The sequence below is a fragment of the Telopea speciosissima genome, chromosome 8, assembly GCF_018873765.1.
Source record: "Telopea speciosissima isolate NSW1024214 ecotype Mountain lineage chromosome 8, Tspe_v1, whole genome shotgun sequence".
NCBI lineage: Eukaryota > Viridiplantae > Streptophyta > Magnoliopsida > Proteales > Proteaceae > Telopea > Telopea speciosissima.
Window position 1 is genome coordinate 62,769,073 of NC_057923.1, and position 24,266 is coordinate 62,793,338.

General features: G+C 38.2%; 2 protein-coding genes across 7 annotated transcripts; one reads left to right on the forward strand and one right to left on the reverse strand.

Annotated features, from left to right (window-relative positions):
• The first annotated feature begins 1,279 nt into the window (after positions 1–1,279).
• LOC122670998 (probable pre-mRNA-splicing factor ATP-dependent RNA helicase DEAH2) lies at positions 1,280–13,424 on the forward strand. 5 transcript variants are annotated; one of them, XM_043868074.1, is made up of 8 exons: positions 1,283–1,620; positions 2,323–2,525; positions 2,649–3,733; positions 4,278–4,403; positions 4,496–4,734; positions 4,834–4,952; positions 5,863–5,991; positions 13,414–13,424. In XM_043868074.1, exons 1-7 carry the CDS (start codon positions 1,348–1,350, stop codon positions 5,987–5,989), a joined length of 2,172 nt encoding a protein of 723 aa, XP_043724009.1. In that variant the 5' UTR covers positions 1,283–1,347; the 3' UTR covers positions 5,990–5,991; positions 13,414–13,424. The 5 variants fall into 5 exon arrangements, 4 of the variants coding, with proteins under 4 accessions (XP_043724010.1, XP_043724011.1, XP_043724009.1 ...); XM_043868072.1 differs by lacking the exon at positions 13,414–13,424 and adding an exon at positions 12,481–12,491; XR_006334298.1 differs by lacking the exons at positions 4,834–4,952; positions 5,863–5,991; positions 13,414–13,424 and having other exon boundaries at positions 1,280–1,620; positions 4,178–4,403; positions 4,496–4,637.
• Positions 8,203–24,266, reverse strand: LOC122670999 (protein REDUCED WALL ACETYLATION 2-like). 2 transcript variants are annotated; one of them, XM_043868078.1, is made up of 16 exons: positions 24,042–24,266; positions 21,419–21,510; positions 19,680–19,817; positions 19,538–19,594; positions 19,375–19,447; positions 12,675–12,833; positions 11,823–11,972; positions 11,497–11,752; positions 11,302–11,423; positions 11,111–11,197; positions 10,944–11,032; positions 10,777–10,839; positions 10,562–10,618; positions 9,113–9,209; positions 8,880–9,038; positions 8,203–8,426 (listed from the first exon to the last, which is right to left on the reverse strand). In XM_043868078.1, the coding sequence occupies exons 1-16, from the start codon at positions 24,072–24,074 to the stop codon at positions 8,421–8,423; spliced, it is 1,638 nt and encodes a 545-aa protein (XP_043724013.1). In that variant the 5' UTR covers positions 24,075–24,266; the 3' UTR covers positions 8,203–8,420. The 2 variants fall into 2 exon arrangements, with proteins under 2 accessions (XP_043724013.1, XP_043724012.1); XM_043868077.1 differs by having other exon boundaries at positions 19,680–19,823; positions 24,042–24,265.

The window sequence follows — 24,266 nt, forward strand, 5'->3', positions numbered from 1 at the left end:
GTTTTCCTTTCTCTTATTGGCTTGACAGTTGACACCATATAGATCCATTGTGTAGGAGGTTGAAAGTAAGGATAATAATGTAACTCTCTACCTCTAATATGTATTATACGTATTTGTAATAATTGCTAAGGTATTACCCAAAAAAATTAATTGCTAAGGGTGTCACAAATCACAATCAAACTGTAACTGTTAAAATCCTTCTTAGTTTTCCCCTTCTCTTCCGGTAGTCCCTCTTATCGGCTTAACACCATATGGGTCCATTGTGTAGGAGGACGAAAGTAAGAATAATATTGTAACTCTGCCTCTTATATGTATTAGACGTAGATGTAATAATAATTGCTAAGGGAGTCACAATCAAACTAAAATTGCATTATAAAAAAAAAACTGAAATTGTTTATCCAAATTGGATCGAACTAAATGGTTTGATTTTGATTTTAAAATTAGAATCATTTAATTTATTTAAACCGATAATAAACGGTTCAAAAAATCATTTAAACTAAACAAATATTAATACTATATAATGGCAATAAAAATGTTTTTGTTGGGAGTAAAAATAATGGCAATAATTATTAATTAGTGATAGCAATAAATAATTAGTAAATATATAATGATATCCATAAATAATTATTTAAAAAATTCATAAGAATTCAATTCATACATGCATTTTAATAATTAAAAACAATTAAAAGAAAAATAATGAAAAGTAACCTTTTGGAGTAAAAAAAAAAAAGTAAAAATTGTATAAAACCGTTTAAATCAAAACCATTTATAAATAAATTTGATTTTTGATATGTGAAATTATTTATTAAACGGTTCGATTTTACCTAAAAAAAAACCACTTTGCACCGATTACACCTGAACCGAACCATTTAACACCGTTGCTAATTGTAAACGACGTACAAGAACAAAATAGATTAAAGGGCGGTTTCAGTAATTCGGGTAGGTTCTCAAGCTCCTCTGCCTATAAAAAGCTGAAGCCCTAGTGAGATCTGATTTTCTTCCAAGTTAGTACCTACGGACTTGCGAGCCAAGAAGGGGTTGGGGGGAAAAGAAGGATAACCCTAGGGTTTAGGATTTGTAGTTTGCAGGGCGCGAGCCAGGATCGAAAGATTCTTTTTGTTCTTTTTTTATTTCTTTTGTTTTAGATTATCTGTTTTTAGGGTTTTCATCGAAGATCATTCAGCCTCTGATCTTTATTTTTTTTTTTTGTTTTTGGCTCGTCGTTCTTGTTTCTCCTGTCCAATTCGGCTCTACATCCGTTTGTTCAAGAATACCATTCAGGGGTTTGGAGTTTTACTTTCTTGTTATTAGCTTATTTGTTTTTCTAGGTTTATTGAATTTGGAGGAATGTCTACGGAGAGGAAAAGGAAGGTGAGCTTGTTTGATGTGGTGGACGAAACCTCCGTCTCTGCAAAGAAAACTTCTATTAATGGTGGCTCATTGCTCATGCCTACCATTAATAAATGGAATGGCCGACCATACTCACAGAGGTATTATGAAATCCTGGAGAAGAGGAAGACGCTCCCTGTATGGCTGCAAAAAGAAGAATTCTTCCAGGCTCTGAAGGCTAGCCAGTCCTTGATATTGGTTGGAGAAACTGGTAGTGGCAAAACAACTCAGGTTAGTGTGAATAATCAAAATTTTCAGCTCTTCTCTTCTTCGATGGTATCTGCATCATTTTTTCTTTGGTGATCTTGAAATATATATTGTTGAATTTGGAGGAATAACGGGTGTACGTGATGTTTTGCGTCGTAGTCTATTTTACGCTAGGTTAAGGTGTTCCGTTTAGGTTTACATGTGTGTTTCAATATATGTGTATGATGAAATTTCCCCCTAAACTGTTGATATTGTTTGCATATCGATTGCTTCTATCATGGTCAGGTACAGACTCCATAACATTGTGCATAGCATTCTCGGGTGATCTTGTTTTGAACCTCTAGAATAATGTAATAATGGAAGGACAAACTTTTGTTAGAAACTGGGAAACGACCAGTTTTTCATGTGTTAAAACTTTTTTGTGACATGTTAGTATGTATAAATTTGGAAAAATAGATTAGGAGATGGATTGATTGCTTCAATTGAAAACTCAAAAAGCACATTCTAAGTACTAATTTTGGAGACATTGATATGCATAGATGTGGAAATTAGTATGAAGTTGATGGTCTTGATGTTAGTCAAATGAGACATTATTGAGGCCTGGGCTTGGTTGTAAAAGAAACCTCCATCCTCCTGAGTAAAATGGTGTAGATAGCTGAGTTCTATTAATTTTATGCGCTTATTTTATGAATAATATGTTTGACAATGTTTTTTTCTTCTCTACAGATCCCTCAGTTTGTTTTGGATGCTGTTGAATTAGAGACACCTGACAAACGTAAAAAGATGATGATAGCCTGCACGCAGCCTCGTAGGGTGGCTGCAATGTCTGTGTCCCGTCGAGTTGCCGAAGAGATGGATGTAACAATTGGAGAAGAAGTGGGTTACAGCATCCGGTTTGAAGATTGCAGTAGTTCAAAAACTGTTCTAAAGTAAGATTCGTAGATGTATTAATGCAATAATATTGATTCTGAATTCTGTGGTGCTGCATATTGCTATCATGTTCTTGCTAACATTCGTCTTGAATTTGTTGTTTTTGTGTTACTGGCTTGTAGGTATTTAACAGATGGTATGCTTTTGAGAGAAGCTATGACAGATCCCCTTCTGGAACGTTATAGAGTTATTATACTGGATGAGGCTCATGAAAGAACTTTAGCAACAGATGTTCTATTTGGGCTTCTGAAAGAAGTACTGAAAAATAGGCCTGATCTGAAACTGGTGGTGATGAGTGCAACCCTTGAGGCTGAGAAGTTTCAGGGTTATTTTTATGGTGCACCCCTTATGAAAGTTCCAGGAAGGCTCCATCCAGTAGAGATCTTCTACACACAGGAACCTGAGAGGGATTACCTTGAAGCAGCAATTCGAACAGTTGTGCAGATACACATGTGTGAGACTCCTGGTGACATCCTTGTTTTCCTTACTGGAGAGGAAGAGATTGAAGATGCGTGCCGGAAAATAACAAAAGAAATTGGAAATATGGGTGACCAGGTGGGTCCAGTGAAAGTAGTACCTCTGTATTCGACACTTCCTCCGGCAATGCAGCAGAAGATTTTTGAGGCTGCCCCACCTCCGCTGAAGGAGGGTGACCCTCCTGGAAGGAAGATTGTAGTGTCAACCAACATTGCAGAAACTTCTTTGACTATTGATGGTATTGTTTACGTTATAGACCCTGGGTTCGCCAAGCAGAAGGTTTATAATCCACGAGTGCGAGTAGAATCTTTGCTGGTCTCGCCTATATCAAAGGCAAGTGCACACCAGAGATCAGGCCGTGCTGGAAGAACACAACCTGGAAAATGCTTTAGGCTCTACACCGAAAAAAGTTTCCACAATGATCTCCAGCCACAGACTTACCCTGAGATACTGCGATCAAATCTGGCGAACACGGTTCTGACCTTGAAGAAGCTTGGAATTGATGATCTTGTTCATTTTGATTTTATGGACCCCCCTGCTCCAGAGACATTGATGCGGGCACTGGAGGTGTTAAACTACTTGGGTGCATTGGATGATGATGGAAATTTGACCAAGCTGGGTGAAATAATGAGTGAATTTCCTTTGGATCCACAAATGTCAAAGATGCTCGTTGTTAGTCCTGAATTTGACTGTTCAAACGAAATCCTTTCTATTTCAGCCATGCTTTCAGGTATGTACGAAATTCTCTGTTGTTGCCTACTCTCGTTTTCTTTTGTTTTGTAATGTTGTAGACCCATTGGGGCTGAGCACAGACAGTATCACATTGATGGAGACATGTTTATACTGCAAGTCCTCTGCTCAAACACACATGGTTTTTGCATCAGACACAGGCCCTATATGTTTTTGCATCAGACACAATCCCTATAGTGCAAGTGCTCTGCCACATGCAAATACATGTGGTTATTGCATCAGACACAAGCCCTATATGTTTCTAGGGGTAGTGTTAGATCCAATTTGTCTTGGATCTTGCAAGTGTGCAGGTTCATGCACCATGCATTAGGGTTGTTTACTTTGTCCAATTAGGTTTGTCATCAGCAACTGCCTTGTTCGGGTTTCATGCCACTGGTTGGCATGCACCATAGAAATTCCTTAGTGCTGATGTAGATAGTTGCAGTTTCTCAGTATTCTCTCATGAAGAAAATGGTGTCGTCTCGCCTCTATGCATCTGCTGACCTACCGTGGGCCTCCTCTGTGATAACAATTTCTTTCTTTAGTACCCAATTGCTTTGTACGGCCTAGGGAGGCGCAAAAAGCTGCAGATGAAGCGAAAGCTCGGTTTGGGCACATCGATGGAGATCACCTCACACTTCTGAATGTCTATCATGCATACAAGCAAAACAGTGAGTACCAAATTTTCTGGTCATTTGGATTACTTCGAGTCTAAATGGGTATTTTTTTAATCTAATCTGCTATGTGTGATGGAACATTGCAGGTGAAGATCCTCAGTGGTGTTACGAAAACTTTATCAATCAGAGGACCCTTAAGGCTGCTGATAATGTCAGGCAACAGTTGGTTCGCATTATGGCAAGGTTCAACCTCAAGTTATGCAGCACAGATTTCAACAGCCGAGACTACTACATAAACATAAGGAAAGCTATGCTGGCTGGGTATTTTATGCAGGTTGCTCACCTTGAGCGTACTGGTCACTATCTGACTGTGAAAGACAATCAGGTACATATTTCTTGTATTGATAACATCTAATTTTCAGTTGATTGTCTAGTGTATATTGAAGAGAAATCTGTGATGGTATTGACCCTCAATAATTTGCAGGTGGTTCACCTTCATCCTTCTAACTGCCTGGATCACAAGCCGGAGTGGGTTATCTACAACGAGTATGTATTGACGAGTCGGAATTTCATTCGTACAGTAACTGATGTTCGTGGAGAGTGGTATGTTTCTACATCTATTTTAAGGACCTTCTGTTTACTTGTACGTTGCATGCTTTTATGCATCACTACTCAAGTTGATGGAACTGTCTCCCACTTATTGTAATATTAGGGGTGGTATTGTTGCTGGATGTAGGTTGTGGCGTTTCTTTTTAAGTTGAGTTGCTGGGTCTGTAGGTTGAGAACTGCAGTTCCTCACATAATATGCTTAATATTTGCTTTAGTTGAGTTGCTGGGGGGACTATAGGTTGAGAACTGCATTCTCTCACAGAGTTGGACCTAAGATTTGCTTCACAATCATGGTCATTTGGTAGGCAATTGGCGGTGAATCATTTTGTGGAGGCCTGTGATGTTAGGCAAATCCTTTACTTGGTAGAATGGCATATCACTGTTTATTGTCTATTTACTGCCAATTGACAATGAAGAGGGGTTATCATTTATGCTGAGAGAGACCTTATTGGAGGCAAATTGGCAGTGACAATCATTCTGTTGAATTTGGTTATCTTAGTCTAGTCCTGTCCTTGGTGAATGGTAATTCACTATATCTTTGTATTTATTTACTTCCCACAACAAGGAAGAGGGGTATGCAAAATATATCGCTTAGTTGTTAAACATTAATTGACAAGGAATAGAGTAGTAGAAAGATGATCCATGGGTTTCTTTCATGAGCTAGAGATGGAGACAAAGTGGGTCGATCTAATTTCTTAGGAGTGTTGAATTGCACCGTGTAAAATGAGGTGGGGCCAAGGATTTTTTTAACTTCGAATTTGGGATTGAATTAGGCCCAAAAACCCTGGCCAATTCTGATCCGAAACAGCCAATTCGACCGATCCAATTCTGATTTTTAAAACGTTTGGTGGTGGGGGCTGTTAGTTTTCATGATACTGTGCTCTGATTACATTGTCTTTTGCAGGCTGGTTGACATATCACCCCACTACTATGACCTTGACAACTTCCCACAGTGCGAGGCCAAGCGTGTTCTTGAGAGGCTTTACAAGAAGCGGGAAAGGGAAAAGGAAGAGACTAAGAACAAGAAATAAGGGTATTTGGGTTCCTCATAGATCACAAATTATATCTGAGATGAATTTTCTGGAGGCTGGGGGAGGATGGATATCTAGGACGTGAAAATTGGATTTTTGGTTTTTTTTTTTTTTTGTGTTGTTGTTTGTTTTTGTTATTTGTGCCTAAGAATCAAGGTAATTGGTGAATGGGTCAACGGATAATGAAGGCTCATGAATTCTATATGATTATTATGAAAATTTAGAACTTGCTCCCCCTTACCTCCCTTTTATTTTTCTATTCCCTTTCTTTTAAATTTTTGGAACTGGATGTTAAGAGTCGTATTAATATGTTGATGTGCCTTTTTCCCTACGAATTTTTGGTCGTGAACTTGTGAATGGAAGCTGTAAATTGATAATATCACTGGGTTCTGAATAAAGGTATTTGGGTTCCTCATAGATCACAAATTATATCTTTAAGCTGTCCATTTTTATTTTTTTTTTGGTTAAAATCTTTAAGTTGTCCATAGTTACTAGTAAAAAGGGCAGGGAAAGGAAATTAATAACGTACGGAGGGGAGTTTTGTACTCGTGACTGTAATTTACGTGACCAAGAATTGGTTTTTTCTCCCGTATTTTGCTGTATAATGTTATGGAACAGTGATAACAAGGTAGTGCTGGCGTACATTATGCTTCAGGATGGAGACCTCAATCATTTTTTTTGTTCTTTTTAAAAGGATGTAGAATGTTTTGGAGTTGTGAAGATCAACCTTGGAATCCAAAGTTTTAAGATTAGTAGAATAAAGAAACACTACAAGAAAATCACAGACTCGCCATGGAATCCATGAAAATTGATTATCAGAAAAAGCATCAATAAGCTTTGACAGAAAACCCTTCCAAAATACTTTTTGTGAAAATCTCAATATGTTGGTTACCTCTCTCGTTGGATTACGGGAGTATAAAATAGAGTATATGGCGTACAACTTAAGCCACATTATGACGGTTAAAGAGGTGATCAATATTGATTATAAGGAAGTACTTCAAAGTGATTATTTTAAATATCTAGGTTCTATTATGAATTAAGAAAGCGATATAGAGGATGATGTTTCCCAAAGATTTAAAATAGGATAGATGTAGTGCAGAGGTGTGAATGGCATACTATATGATCGGCATATTCTTTTAAAGCTCAAAGAAAATTTTTATAGGAATGTCATATTACCGGCTATGATGTATGGTGTAAAATGTTGGCAGTTAAGAAATGTCATATAAATAAATCAAGTATAACAAAGATGAGCATGTTGAGATGGATGTGTGGCAAGCCTAAGAAGGATAAAATATAGAATGACCATATTAGAAGTGAGTTGAGAGAAACCCTTATACATGATAAACTACGAGAGAGTCGTGTCGTTTAAGATGGCATGACCATGTTTAATCGTGGCCTTGGGATGCTTCAGTTCGGAGGAATGATTAAACTTAGATTAAATGAAGTAAAAGAGCCTAGGGCAGAACTAAAATAACTCTTAAGTGAAGTAGTGAAGAAAGAGATGTATAGCTTAGATCTCACATCTTGTATGACTTTGAACAGAACTAGTTGGAGAGCAAGGATATCCATATAGACGACCCCATTTAGTTGGGATAAGGCTATGCTATTGTTATTGTTGTTTGTTGAAAAATAAAACAAGTTCTACATCTAAAAAACAGAAGCGAAGGGGTTCTCTAAGTGATCGACATAGGGTAACAACCCAATGAGGGACTACGAAATGATTTCATAAATAAGGGAGGTGGAGAGGTCATTTCATGCGATGAGAGATAGAGATGGTAGACTCATAGAACCTTTTTTAATTTTTCAAAATATAATTTGCTAAATATAGTAAGAGAGTTGTAGGTAGAGATTACAAAACTTCCTCTTTTTCTTTTCACAAATGATTCGACTTCCCTTACTTCCTTTTACTTGCAACCATATAGAACCATTAGGTTGCCTGGTAAGGAGTCGTGCAACAAGAAGTACATGTCGCAAGCTCCTGCCCTCCTGAACCTTAATGGAATATGCAATTTGATGCTAAACTGTTGTTTAACATTGACAGATTAAACTATTGGTATAATTTAACATTTCAATTACTAACCCAAAAAAAAAAAATATGATAATCCTTGGGGTAACGACGAACATCATCTCGCTGCTGTCACACTCCGGTGGTCGATCATAAATGTAGCAGTCTGTTTCGAAACACTTTAATGGGAAAAAAAAAAATTTTGAAGAGGAAACTCAAACAATACCTTAACTGAGTCAGTACAATTGATATGATGCATCTTTTAACATCTTAGCCCTACCCCTCAAATGCCAGTGATCATCGATGCCGGCATCCATTCTTGCAAGTCAAGCTCTGTTGTCCATGTCTGGTGAATGCTTTCTTATGTGTTGCAAACATGCGCTTTAATGTGGAAGAACTGAAAATTGAGGACTCTCTTTGCTCGAATTATACCTGCCAGTATCATTTTAGGACTTTATCAACAAAATAGAGATCAAATGGCATTCATAAAAAAAACAAATGCTTCAATATTACAAAATGCAAATGAAAAAAATCAAGTCTTTGTTAACATGAGGTCAGATATGTCCCAATTATCATTCACCATGTACTTCAGGTAAGGTGTTGAACTTTAAAGTGGGACAACTTTGGGAGCCATCCTAGTTTGAAGAATCGGAATCGGAATCATCTGAAATCGGCTGGATCCAATTCTGGTCGCTTCAGATCGACCGATTTGTACTTGCTTTTTAAGGTTCATTCAGCTTCTGGCTGAATCAGTAATCCATGGAGGCTGATTCAGTTGACAATTCCGCTGACTAAAACCATTGGAGTCATGGACGAACCTCAATGGAACCCAATCAAATGCCACATGCATGAGGTCAAGTCACTTTATTTACTAAAAAATTTTACCAGCATCCGAGGTGCCAGCAGCAAAACAAGGGACAATGAGTACAAGGCACTCATGAGAACTGCTGCTGTGATCATGTTGTACATCAAGCGTTTGTCGTCTTTACTTGGTACAAATGCTGTCTTCAATGTGTTTGTCAGTTCAAAGAGTCTGTATGAGATCTGCAACCAAAAAAGTAGAAGAAATGATTTATTACTCCATTTCACAATTTTGGTTCTAGTAACTTTTTACATACCGCAATGTATATGGATGTAGTAAGCATGAAGTTCAGCAATGGATAGTTTGGGACAAGAGATAGTAACCAGCGAGGCTGTCCATCTGGCACGCCTGATCTGTGGAAGTTCATAAGAAAGAAATAACAGTTCAATCCATTAGAATTGATAACTCTGCCTGAGAATTCAGGAAATCTTGAAAGTGGTGACTTTGACATTCCACCTTATTGTTAGCATACATACGGGGAACAGGATGACAGACAAACCATTTGAGGGGACCCACCATGGAAATGTTCCCAGATCAGAAACATACATGATCATTAGATATCATAAAACTTGACCGGTTTTTCCATGAAACCTTCAGTTTTTTTTTTCTCCTGATTCACCCATCTAATAATTCTACTGTACACATTGGGCACATAATTACCCTGAGCCGATACTACCATTCAATGACAACAACTACTTGAGGAAAAATCCATGCAAATATGATTTTACACTATTCTGTTGGATCCAAAAAATAAATAATGATCTAATGTAGATTCCTCAAGATCTTAGTCCAAACCCTAACTGCAGTGCTTTTGGCTCTTAACAGTGATTTCATAATGGAAACCAACTGATGCAGATCAATAGAGGTCCCAGCACAAGTATTCATGTTGGAATAAGCCCAAATCCTAGTCTAATGGGTTAAATAAGTAGCCTAATGGTTTATATGGGCCATTGGCTTAGTATTTTTATGATTTCTAAGCCAATTTAGAAAGCCCATATATGAGGGATAAGCAGCCCATACGAATTTAACTAGTTAGTTGTATCTAGTCCTATAAAGTTGTGAAGTCTTGGGGATATCAATAGGTTAGTTTCATTGTTAGTTGTGAAAGACCTTGAATATGTAAGGCTCATTTAATATTTTGAGAAGAGTCCCAGTGTAAGTCCTTGGAATTGTAAAGACCATTAGGTCTAGGAGTGGACCAATGAAGGTCTAGAACACTGCAATCCACTATATATAAGGAACTGCCGGTAAGCTACTGGAAGAACAGAATTTGAATTAAATCTTGGTTCTGGTTTTTGCCAATGCCATTGAGAAACAGTTTAGGAGAGAGTCCTATGTGAGGTGAGAGGCCTAGGTGTGAGTGAGAGACTCTACCATCTCTCTTATCCTATTCTCCCAATCAATACCCTTGTTTTATTTACTGTTCTCACTTCCCTACGATCCTATCTCGTAAGGGTTCTGATTCTGTCGACAGGACCGAACCAGGACCTTATCATCAACAGATTATTGCAAATCAGTCAACTGATCATGCACTACTAACATCTGTCTAGTAAAAGAACAAACAGTTGTAACCTCTTTCGAAAATAATAAAATAAAAGGTTTCATTGAGATACAAACCCACCCTAATGGTTCAGGAAACACTTGATAGAGTTGGATTGAGTTTTCATCAAGACCAAAATCACAATAACTGATGATATGCACATACCTTAACCAAATATGGATCTGTGATATGTATGTCTCCAGGGTAACCTTTCCAAGCCATCTAAAGAATCAAAGACAAACTATTTCAAAACTAGTTCACACTCAGAAGTAGCTAGTAAAAAATGCCAGAATTTACCAAGCTATTCCTCAACAACAAACGGACAACTTCGGCAAACAGAAATTATTTTCTGTGGTTGGTTAGAGTGAAAGGCAACTTACGCAAAGAGAGTCAGAGAGAAGCTACGGAGTTGCTGCGTGAAATTTCGCAAACATATGTAGACACTGATCATACAAAAAAAAGGAAAAAGAAAAAGTACATTATAAGCTAATTGAATTTAAAAATATTTTTTTAAAATATCTCTATACATAAAGGAAAAAATGTTTACGTTATGGGGATCCACGAAGTATAAGGATGGTACTTATTGTAGGTAACCCTGTCCAGCTTGTATATATACTCAAACCACAGATATCCCATCTACACAATGCAAGAAAGGTATCCATCAGAGATAAATAATTAGGAGGAAAACATAATGCTGAAGAAAAAGATAGCTACCACTAAAGAAACCATCACGGCAGCTGTTTTAATTGATATTCTTAGCTTGGCTTCAGTTTCCTCCAGTTTCTCCATCCACTTTTCAACCTATATTAACAAAATTGTATAAGACCTGAAAAAGATGGAGAAAATTTTTCCAAGCAAGGACCCAAACTGAATCTGAAAACAGCAGTCTGACTACAAAAACTTACAGTGGGGTGATAGTAAGCATATATCATTCCAATGATCCATATGTAGCGATCAAGCCCGGAGCGGAAGTGCCACTCATGTAATAGGGGATACTTTGGTTTTGAAGGATTTGGGTCAATGTAACCTAGACCATTGTATGGGCTCAGCAGTAATCCAAAAGAAGGCAAAATGACACAAACCTCTAACATGTTACTCACCGAGAAGAAAAGTAAATGGGCTCCAAACGAAATCAAATATGCCAGGGACTTCCCATATCAGAATAACCACCAAAAAGCAGCAAATGATCTTTACAGCCATGACGGACCCGATCTCATTATATTTGTTTAAAATACCAAGGGCACCATAAACCATTAGTGTGAAAAGGGTGTGCATGGGGCATATGTAGTATAGCATGTAACTGTTATTTAGCACTATACAGCAAAATGTCACCAAGAAATTAAGCCGCCACATCATCTGCCCAAGAAATTATCGTTAGTGTCTATGCCAGATTGGTAAAGAAAAAAGATATTAAGTGGTAAATTACCTGAGCAAACCTTGCAAGACTGAAATCTTTTCGGATGTAATAATATGAGAAATTTCCAAATCCCGTCATCCACACATATGCAGCAATAAAAACACGGATTGCATTATAGATTTCGGTTGCAGCAAAGTAATGATACATCAAAAATAATACCTGGGTAAAACATATAAGAGAGTAAGAACTGAATAAAGTGTGACAATATGAACTCAGGACCCCTATAATCTCACCAGCTTAAATTTTATTTAAAAAAATAAAAGGAAAAAGGACACTCAAATGGAACTCTATGGAATATGAACAGGAGGCAAATTTTCAGAGTTTGACAAGAAAAAAGCTTAAGAAACAAGAAACTATAACCCTTTCCATGCATGACCTTTTATCTTATTGTTTTTGTAACTCCAACCTCAAACCCAGAAGAAGAAGAACAAATAGAAGCTCAGCAGAATCATAGAATCTTTCTCCAGTAAAGAGTACCCAAATAGTCTAGCCAAGCAAATTTTGTGCAAGTGGTGAGATGAAGAATTCAATAATTGGAGACCCAAAAGCACAGAAGGAGGAAAAAAATATTCTAGAATGCAGATAAAAGGAAGTATTTAAGCATGTCATAATCAAGTACATTCTGATTAGGCATGCCACGTAGGTTAATGCAAGCCTATTGATGAAGTGGATGAACTTCTTGGGTGATCTCAATTTAATAAAATGTGCTGCACTCTCAACAATCTATAAATTTGTTGACAAGCCTCACCAGTCAAGTGATATCTTCATGTCGATTTCAGCATCGATGAAAAGAAATTCAAGAAAATTAATTTTAAAAAAATAATGTGGGTTTATCTGTTATCATGTCGTGGAACTACTAACCTGCATCCACCCCTTCCATTCCTCTGTCTGATGCCTGTTCAGATAAAGTATGGATTTGCCTGAGAATGGCGACTTATCATGGTGGATCTTAAAAGAAGTCATTGCCGAAACTATGATGAGAAGGAAGTAGAGGAACAGGAAAAGATCCCGATTGTAATTCTACATTCATGATGATAGGGGGGGGGGGGGGAAGTTAGGTACTAAAAGAATTTGCAAGAGGAAACAAATATATAATAACACAAACAGCTTAATTAATTTCCATCTTTCAAGCCACAAAACAATGCTCTGAAAGAAATTGCTAATTGGTGCAGACCCAAAAAGCAGAAAGAACAAAAGAAGGCATAATGAATCCGAATAGCAAGAAAACAGCCGTTGGAGCAATACATTAAATCAGATGATACAGCAGCAAGGAACTAATGTTAAGAGTGATTCAGTTGTATCTTTATACGTGTAGGTAATGCAGTCTTGATTTTTCATGATCTCCTTAAGCTCTATTAGTTATTGCAATCACTCATTCAGTGTATGAGTCCCTGATTGAGCAATGACAATAAGTTACACACCGCCATTCTTTAGGAGCTAATAAGTAACACCAAGAAATCCCCCACCCCCAAAAAAATGTGACTACAATGACCTGAGAGCTAGAACCAAACTTACATTTAACTTTGACAGAGTTTGTGAATCAAAAATCAAGGGTAAAGACTTGCATTTCAAGGTCTCCCCCCCCCCCCGATGGGGGTAGGTAGGATGAACCATAGGTTAGAATTACACACCCTGTAACAAGATCCCAAGTAAAATTCCAAAACAGAATTTAAGTCAATAGTATGGTTAAAGTCAACCTTTTCTGATGAAGGTCAGAATTTGACCAAGGTCACAAACCAATAGAATAAGATAAACCCAAAATACTGCCGTGTTCTAATGGTTGGATTTGAATCAACAATCAAAGATGTAAATCTCGGAAACAAAAGGGGCAGAATTGAGAGATTTCAAATATCTCCAGATCAGCAGACCTGATGTGCACTAGATCTTGGTTGAAGGCATCTATTAGGGAAGTCTTGAATGCCCCAAAATATGGGGATGATCTACTGGTCAGATATAACTTAACAGCCAATGTCGATATTATTAGTTGTCAAGGCGGCAAGGCGACCCAAGGCAGTGGAGGAGTGCCTAAGCGCTTAGGCGACGAGGCATCCATGTGTTATTTTTTATTTCCCATATTTTCTAAAATTATTTAGTATGTTACAATATATACCTTATATCATCAAAATCAACATTAAGCCACATCAAGTCATCAAAAATCAACATTAAGCCACATCAAGTCATCAAAAATCAACATTAAGCCACATCAAGTCATCAAAATCAATATTAAGCCACATCAAGTCATCAAAAATGAACATAGAACTAGAAGTCAACAGAACTGAAGAAGCAAGCCATTGGAAGTTTGAAGCAATTAAAACGTACAGTTGGTTTATACTGTTCTTGGAATTGGTCATTGTCATGGTATACCTAGTCCCACATTTGGTTTATACTGTTCTTAGAAAATATGATCTTATCTATAAGTAATTAAACTGCTCTCGATTTAGAGAAATGTTCTTGTTCTCTAGGAAGTTTGATTGGTCAAATGATTTTATTTTTACATTATACTTCTTGTATAAGGTAGAGCCGTAGAGCACAAAACCAGCTTTCCAACAAATCCAAGATTTCTTAAATCTGATTTATATTGAAGGAGTTATGTTGCAGTCAAACTTTATTTGGTGTGCGTGAATGCTGTCAAAATCGCTCTTAATGAAATATTTTTGTAGATATCAAAACAAATGAATATTTTACCACTCTTTTGGTTTTTAGCAATGTTTTACCATATTAAGATTTATGGAATTTTTAGATTTGAAAAAAATCCCCAGCATTAGAAAATAGAAAATTTCACCTATTGCCAAAAATCTAGTTTTTGTTCTTGAATTGGGGGGTTGACTTTTTATCCTCTTGGAATTTGACATTTTAACTATTTTTATTAGATTCAAATAGAGGGTATTTGCTTATTTATGAATAATATCTTAGGTAAATGAAATAACAAATATAAACATTTACTTAAATAATATTTGGCATAAATAAGGGCCAAGGCGTTCAATACCTCTAAGGCGACAACCGCCTAGACCCCCCAAAATCCGCCTGGCCGCCTAGGTGGTGCCTAAGTGACACCTTGACAATTAACAAACAAAAAACACTTGTATTGAAATCACTGGACAGGATATGGAGTTGCAGAAGACAATGGAGTACTTTTTTTTTTTGGATGAATAAAAATTTAAGGGAAATTTACACATACCACCCCTGAGGTTTGACGAAAGGATATTTTCACCCCCCAGTTTTGGGAAATTTTGCGTACCCCCCTGAGGTTTGCAAACGGTAACAAATAAGCCCATTTCGTCAGTTCATGACTAACACTGCTAAAAATTAGACTTGAACTGATGGAATTGCCCTTACAAGAAAAAAAAAACACCTGCAACTCATCTTCCCCAATCGATTTTGGGGAAGATGAGTTGCAGAAATGTGATCCTTATTGTACATATCAAATGCATCTTTCAGCTCTTTCATCCCATTACCGGCGTCTGCATCACCGATGGAACTTCCACGGTGGAAATCGGCAAATTCTTTGAGATCGATGTAGCCATCTCCGTCGGTGTCGATCTCTATCATCATGCGTTGAATCTCCTCCAGAGAACTTTCAGAGCCTAGGGCATTGGAAGAGAAGTGATTACAAGTCGAGAAGGACATCTTCTTCTTCCTCTCCAGTGGTAACAGCAACTTCTTCAAGCCTAACGATTGGAGCAACCTGAGCTCCTGTATCTTCGTCTTCACCGGCTGCAACTTCTATTGCCTCTTTCTCTCCCTCCTCTTTGCGCTCTGCCTCGTTACTCGCCATGATCACTGCAAAGAACAACACAGTGGAACTCGGGAAGAGAGATTCTGATTTTTGAGAGAATGAGAGATTGGGAGAGAGAATTGAAGGCAGAAGATGGGTTTTAAACCGTACAAACCCTATTCTTCCTAATAGTTACAGTTACTCCGTTCCTCAAAAATCCGCTAACAGTTTCAATCCTACTTCCACCAATCCCTCTGTAACCTATTAAATTGGTAAAAATTGAAGACAGAAGTTATAAAACTTGAAGCAGTGGAAAGAGAGAGGTGTTGGAACCGTGAAGCTTCTGAAGCACAAGGAAACAGGGAAAGTTAAGTCTTCAATGCTTCTTTGATGTTCTTTGAACCTGGTAAAAAATGGGTTTGGTGAGGTTATCTGCTTTCAAACCAAATGATTTGGGGCACCATTGCAATTCGTGGAATTGAAATTAAGGCATCGTCTTATTCGGCTGCCACCGTATCATTCGTCCAACCTCGTTACCGCTGCGACTCAGAATTTCAGATTGGAGATCCCTCCTGTATGGTTTTGCAATAAAACTAGAATTTTATGATGGAAAAGTGCTTAGGGATGGTTTGGTACTCATCTTCCCCAAAATTGATTGGGGAAGATGAGTTGTAGGTGTTTTTTTTTTTGTTTTTTTTTTTTTTCTTCTTTTAAGGGCAATTCCGTCAGTTCAAGTCTAATTTTTAACAGTGTTAGTCATGAACTGATGGAATGGGCTTATTTGTTATCGTTTGCAAACCTCAGGGGGGTACGCAGAATTTTCCAAAACTAGGGGGTGAAAATATCCTTTCGTCAAACCTCAGGGGTGGTATGTGTAAATTTCCCAAAATTTAATTGCGAAGAAAAAAGGGGGAATATACAAGCCCGAGGGCAAACAAACCAGAATCTAGAACTAGCTAGGCAACAAAATGGAGAGAGGAAGGCCCCAAGACAATGGAGTGCTTGAATATTGATGGAGAAGAAGATATGACTAAGCATCCCACCTAGCCTTGACTGGAGTCCCACCACATAACACTGCATCTCAAAGCAAACCTGAATCTCACAAAACAACGTAAAGGCTCCAGCCAAAATCTCATTAATCAAATTTATATACAAGTTTGTAGCTCCTTACAAACTTATATAGAAGACTGAAAAACAGGCTCAAACAATAAAAAGGAAAAGTCTAACCCAATCCTTAACTAATAAGATAACATAAATTGACTAGGAAACTAAAATAATAAAGGAAACTGACTCAAAACAGGACTGGACTTATAGAATCATAATTCAGCCTAACTATAAAACTTAATAACAATCAAAATAAAGAAACAAAGACACTAAACTAATCCCGTATGCCTAACCTATACCCATATCATAGGCTCATTAAAGTGGCCCGTTACAAAGAAAACCTGTTGGATCAAAGGCCTATTACATACATAAACCAACCTAAAGCTTATTTCTAATAAAATTAGCCCATTTAGGTCATTTATCTGCATCACCCCCCCCCCCACCTTTCCTTTTTTTTCCCACCGTAGTTTCAATAGTGACTCTAGTTCCTCATTTTAAACCGTGGCCTGCCCTTTTCCTATTCACCTCCAAGTTGCACCATCTTAAACCCGATTTAACCCGCTGAGAAATTGCACCCTTCAATATTCTGTTTTCATGAACCATTCAACCATTAATTCAGATGCCTTCATCAGCTATACCTCTGTTATAATAATCATTTACCAATTTTTGGAAACTGAGTCTTACCTGAACCCATAACCTCTGGGATCCCTTAAACATGTACCTGTTTTGGTATTAAAGGATACCTATATGGGAGTATATTTAAACCATACTCAAGATACCATAACTGTGAGGAAGTTCAGATATAATTTACCCTTTCAGAGATACATAGAATGAAGTATCACAAAGAGAGCACCGGCATCTGCTTTCCACTGCCCTACAAATGACTTACAGTTCCTGCGAACGAGTACTGCCCTGTTTGCTATTGCGCCCATGGAGCTTCCAACAAGTTTCCTGTGTATGACTAGGGCGACCACAATAATTACATTTCACGGGGTCCTGTGTAGAAGAAGTTGCCTTGGAAGAATCTGCAACGGGAAGTGCAGGAGGTGTAGTGAGCAAGGCAGAGCGTACCGGAACGGCTGGAGGCATGATAACAGTCTGGCGATGTTCTTCTGACTGAAGTCCTGAACCAAATTGTATGCTTGAAGAAGAGTAGGGAATATGTCACGCCCTAGTATCTGAGCTCCAACTTGATCATATTCAGGGTTCAAACCAGTCAGAAAATCATAAACACGCTCCATCTCCCTTTCCTTTTGAAACGTACCAGCATCATCAGGATGGACCATGGGAACGGGACGATAGAAATTCAGTTGTTGCCAAAGAGTAGTCAAGGCAGAATAGTAGGCTGTGAAGGACAGCTTTTTCTGAGTAGTGCTACGAACCTGACGTCGTATCTTATATATTTGGGCATAATTCCCTATCTGAGAATAAGTCTATCGAACTGCCTCCCACAGTTGCTTTGCAAAATTGAAGAGAACACTCTAAGAGCGTTCCATAGAGTTTAGCAGGAAGGACATAACCAACGCACCATTAGACGACCATGTAATAACTGCAGTAGGATTCGTAGGCTAGGGGGTGTCTCCACTCTCTTGTAATGAGGCCAAAGTAGTTGTGGCCCTGAAGTGTGAGAAGACATGCACGGGACCAAGTAAGGTAGTTCTTGCCATTCAACTTGATGGGACCAGGTTGGAGAGTATTAGAATGCTCAGGGATACATGAACGACCAAGTGGGCGCACCTCAGTTGTGCCAGTGGAGGTAGCACTAGCATTTTCGTCAGCCATGGCATCCAAAGAATAGGATTATCACTCTACAACCAAGAAAAAGCAAGGCAGCAGCAGCGCCGACGGTGGAGAGGCAGGGGGAGAGGCGTGGCGACCAGATGGGTCGCGGTGAAGAGAAGAAATGGCAACACCGGCAGTAAGAGAGGCCGGTGAGAAAGGCGCAGCAACCAGGAGGGTTGCGGTGGCACTGGCAAGAGGCCGGCAGAAGGGCGCGGCAAACTTGTGGGTCACGGCAGACAGATGCAGCGGCAAGGGAGGCCAACGGGAGAGGCCGGGGAGAGGTGGGGTCGCAGAGGCACCAACAAGATACGCCAGCGAGAGGCACAGCAACCAAGGGTCTCAGCGACCAGAAGTCACGGCGGCAGCACCGAGAGGCGACCATAGGGGTCGCGAATTGCGACAGACAGAGGCAGGCGTGGCGAGAGGCGACCAAAGAGGGTCACAGTGGTGAACCCCATTTAATAGAGAAAGAGGGAGAATGCGCACTGGGGAGAAGGTTAGGGTTGCATGGTTCAGGTCTTGTCTACCATGCTAGACGAGGAGGCTATGGCCTCAACAAGCAGCGGCGGTGGTAGTGGAGAAGAGCAACACGATGAACGAGGAAAAAGGAAAAACACTTTCTAGGGTTTTGGGCTCTGATACCAAGTTCGGAATCAGAGGTTGAGGAATGATGTGACTTGTCATTAATGACAAAGGTCCTCTTTATTTATAATGAAGTTACAACCCTAAAGAGGCAAAAAGGGAAAAAGGGAAAAATAACAAAACCCTAAAGTAAGGTGCTAATATCCTAATCACACAGTTTTCCACAATGCTCAACCATGTAATTACCTTCAATTATTCAAGATAATCTTTGCACCTTCCCCATTTTTTATGGATTAGATAACTTTGGATATACCTTATGAGGTTGAGTAATGCATCAAATAACATTGGATTACAAATGATAAAGGAATAGAAGAGCACCTTTTTTGATTCTTCAAAGATATTTGTACGATCGGAAATGTAAAAGTAGGCCATAATGAGACCAAACTCGAATCTGATAGCAAACAATATTAATTATCCATCAGACCCTTGCAAAGAAATTAAGTAATTAACAATGCTAAATCTTTATAGTAACTTCACTTACATGGCTCTTAATGTCAGTCGATTTTCAAGCAAGAATGACTCATCCATCAGCAAGAATCTGAACCAAATAAGCATATATTATAGATAATATAAATTACCTACTCGATAATATTTTACAATGGACCAGCTTTTTTCTATGAAACCTGACAATGTTAGATGTCACAGATACACTTGGAACTCTAGGAGAAGCTGATTGAAGACCTCCCCCCTCCAATAAAACAGCTCTATCATCTTCTTTAACTGTTTCCTTACCCAACTCAATCAAATTGATATCAGAGTTCCTGCCACTAGAGAGATAAATTGAATTAGTATTCCCTTAAAGGAAAGACTGGAGGTTTGGAGAGAAGTGCATATAACAAAAAGGTGCAACCACCAAAACCACTGCCTCACCCGCAAAGAAAAAAGAACATCATTTGGATGACTGGTAGTAACAATCAAGTATAAATTGTAAATTGAAAGTTTGAATAAAAGAACAATATAGAATTTGTTGGTGCATATCAAATAATATTATCTCCTGAACGGCACAGAGTGCACCCTTTGTGCATGATTCATCAGTTTATAAAGATACACATTATACAGTTTTGGACCTTTGATACTCATGTTTGATACTTTGATTACTAACTGTACATTGAGTGACTTGGTAAGCATAATAACAGTTCATGGATAACAGTAAGATATATTTGCCACACCATATCATTTTAGTCACCATACATATATGGAAGCAACAAGTTCCACTTGTCATGTTCATCAGAAACTGCATCTTGCTAAAGTGAAATGCATATGGACAAGACCTCGTGATAATTTATAAATTTGATGTTAAAGTATAATATAAAATACAGATACAAACACCAATAACTGTTCATCTATTCATTCTAACCACACTTCCTATTTCCCTTTTTTGCTTTGTAATAATTTATATTGCCACACAAATACAAAAGCCAGCACACATGAGGGTGGACACAATAGAAGAAATGTACCATGTACTTTACTATGTCAAATATGGCCTATCATTTTCCTTTACTTCTATTGACACTCTCAAGCAATTTTTGAACATTTTCCTACAAAATATTGATTGACTAACTAAAGTTCATGCGAGACTCGGTGCATTAAATTTCAGGATTGGCATTCCAGATTTCCAGTAACAAAGTATTCCTCTTATTTTAAAGATAAGAAACAAATGGAGATGCGTCATGAATTGTAACTTGTGAACCCTGTACGTCTCTTCACCTCCTCTTTATGTTGCCCATGATGAAAGAAAATCTGATGTTCCACGCACCTTCAATTCTTTTACCTACTTCAGCAATTTTTTGTTCTTTTCTTTTCTTTTATTTTTTCTGTGGTGAGGGGATCCCGATCACATGCTAGAATGAAACTTCAAAATAAAAAACTGAAATTTCCATACTAACCAAATCAACTCAGAGAACAGAATTGAAAAATATGTCATAGAAACAGAAATTTTAACATAAATGAGCTACTCATGAGTGGATGAATTATGGCAGATGCACTCAAGATAATAATTAGAAAAGAATAGAGACATCAAGTATTTGATGAATAACACAAAATGGAAAATATTCACCAACCAGTCTTTGTCTGTGACATAAAGAGCAGAGGAGAGCATTTTCAAGTGCCACATTTCTCCTTGTTAGATCAGCCTCTTTATTTGGAAAAGTTTGAAGAAAGTGCAAAAGATGTAAAGAGTTGATCAATATACTGATAAAATGACAAGTTAAAACAAATAAGTGGAATATAGACAGCGGTGTATGGTAAATTCAGTCAAAAAAGTTTCTTTATGTGGTCTACCATGCTCCTGAATACAAATCAAGGACTAGTCTCAAAAGTTTGGAATAGGTAAATCAAGATCAATAGGAATTGTGTAACTCACACTTTAGAAGAAATTGAATTTTTCTTGTATTCCAGTAGCTCTGAGTAAATCCATGCCACAAATATCGGGACAATCCCAAGCAAAAATGAAACCTGCAATGAATAGATGACTTGAGTATGAAGTTCAGACTTCAGATTGTCATAATAAACATCTGAAGGATGATCCAAAAAAAAAAATTAGAAGCTAAGAATAATGGTAATATAGAGTCACTCCTTATAGAAATTCCTTTAAATACATAATACATCGAATTAACATGTGATCATTTTCTTAAGACTCGAGAGGAACATCATGTGGGCTATTGAGACATAATTCTATATTGCTGTACTTAATTGTTAATAGTTAGTGTTTCAAACATAGCCAACTACACCTGCAGAAAATTAAAATAATTCTCAAGCATGTGAACCAATGGATCGAGAATGCTCAATCATGACACAAATGTGAGTGAACTGGAATAGAATCCGTGACCTCCAGGTTGAGAAGTGAGGGAGGATCATTTCCAGAGAGAAGTCAAATCAATGACAAGCAGTTGAGCTACATCTTCAAACCCTTTATTTACAAATAAGTTTGCTTTTCCCTGCTAAATCCACCATGATATCTGCCAATAATTTTACTAGTATTTCAAAGATTTAAAGGCCATTAACATATGCCTCAAGTTCCTACAACCAAGCAGGTCCCTCTGGACATATACAGAGGCTGCACGCCTGCATGGTCAGATCAGTGCATGGGTAGCTTTATCACTACCAAACCCCATTCAAATTGAACAACTGCAATATTTGAATTCATCTAACGTTACTAGGGAATGCAAAGACAACATAAGACAGAGAGCTTGCATACCTACTGAATTGGATATTTCAAAGGGAGCTTGTGAGAAAAAGCTCCAACTGAAAAAGCCAAAAAAGGATACACTATCTGATCTAAATTATACAGAGGCAAGAAATTTTTATGAAAGAAACACCAAGTGGTTGTTCTAGAACAGCTTAAAGCATAATAGCCGCCACTGGACTACCAGTGATATCAGAAGTCCAAACACCTGAAGGTTTACAACCTTCAGCATCTTGTTTGTTGTACTTATTTCAAAAGAAGTTTCAAAATACATCTTTTGGTTGTTGCGTCTCCCGCACGGTTTGAAGTTTGAACCCATGACCTTCTCGATGTTGCTTATAGTAAAGCAAAGGAGTGGGAAATCTTTAGTCCCATATTGCTTATGGAACTACAAGGGTAAGGTTCCATGAAAGGAAGGCTCACTATGCTCTCTTGTCTCCCGGGGGTGGGAGGATCGGGGTTTATTATCACACACGCGCGTTTAGCCTAGCCGGTTCATGGCGTGGCAAGGCAAGGTAAGGCCTTAGCATGTGAAGTTATTTGGTTCCGTGTTTTCCTTCACCGATGTCGGTTGTCTTTTTCCCAATGTCGGCTAATTGAATGTTGAACGTCAACCATACAGGCAATACGTTGTGTCCGATGTTGAATGAGGTTTTACAAGAGTCAGATAAGCATCGTCTAGTGCGTCGCCGACGTTGTGATCTTGCATTGCACGCCATCCAGAATGCATCGGATGCCAGCAACAGCTAGTTTCCTGTATCTTCTCTCTTAGAGAGACACATCTTTTAGGCCATTTTTTTAAAGGTGTTTCCAAGGGGCATCTCTGCTCTATAAATAGAGGACATTGAGGACACTTTAAAGTATTGTTTTAAGTGTTCTAAGCTCTCTCTCTCTTTCTCACATACTCTCTCAGACTCTTACTCTGGTTTTTGGCTCCGATTTTCATTGTTTTGAGAAGTGTCCTCATTCTCTTGTCCTTGTTGTTTGAGCACAACCTGAGTGTCTCCCACCATGACCCAGTAAGTGAGTGCAACAACTACTGGAGGGGTCTATAGGGGCTGTTTCATCCTCGAAGCTGATTTGCATTGCCCGGATTACACCATAGGGTGGGAGCGTCTACAACCTTAAGGAGAGTGACCGGTGGCATGACAGCCCCACCGTATCTCCTAACATCTTCAAGTTTAATTGTTACAGCAAATGAGTTCGGGGCTATTTGTGAAGCACAACCACATTGCAATCAATTTGATTGGCAAGCATATGGTCAAAGATAAGTCTATCTCTCATCTCATTGTTATTTTTACAACATTGTTCAACACATCAATAGAGGAGACTACGAAATTAAGAACAAACGAAATAGTGTCACATAATTAGTAAATGAAGTAGATAATAAAAAATCAGCTACTCTTCTTTTCTCCTTTTCTTAGTACTATATATCAATGCTATGGATGGTAATCACCACCTTAAAAGATTACAGTGAGCGAACAGGAATGGAGCTAAGTAACTGAAACTAGAACTTCAAGAAAAAATGTCAGTATTCTGACGCTAAAGTACACAAGAAAACATTGTCTGAAACAAGTTACAGCAAACCACTTCTTTTCTCATACACGAGCAACAGCTTGAAAGTTTTCAATATCAACGATTCAAATTTCAAGATAAAGATCCCCCCTCCCTTTCAACAAACGAATCAAATACATCGTTTGAATTGCAGAAACGACAGTGACCTACAAAACACTTGTAAAGTTTATAGACCACAACCAAACTGAGTAAGAGAACACTCAAAGTCCTTTTACAATTCGCATACCTGACCAGGAGTTACAGGTCCTGCGATGTCCATTTCTGCTGAAGAAAACCACCACACAATATAATTTATAGAGAAACAAGCTTTTAATCGACGGGCATTTTCCACAAATCTACAGAGAACTACCCCAGGAAGCCAGATCTGCCCGAAATCTGAATAAGAAATGTGGCTGTCGGTGTGGAACAAAAGAATAGGTTTCGTACAATGAAGCCAATGGCAGTGGCCTAG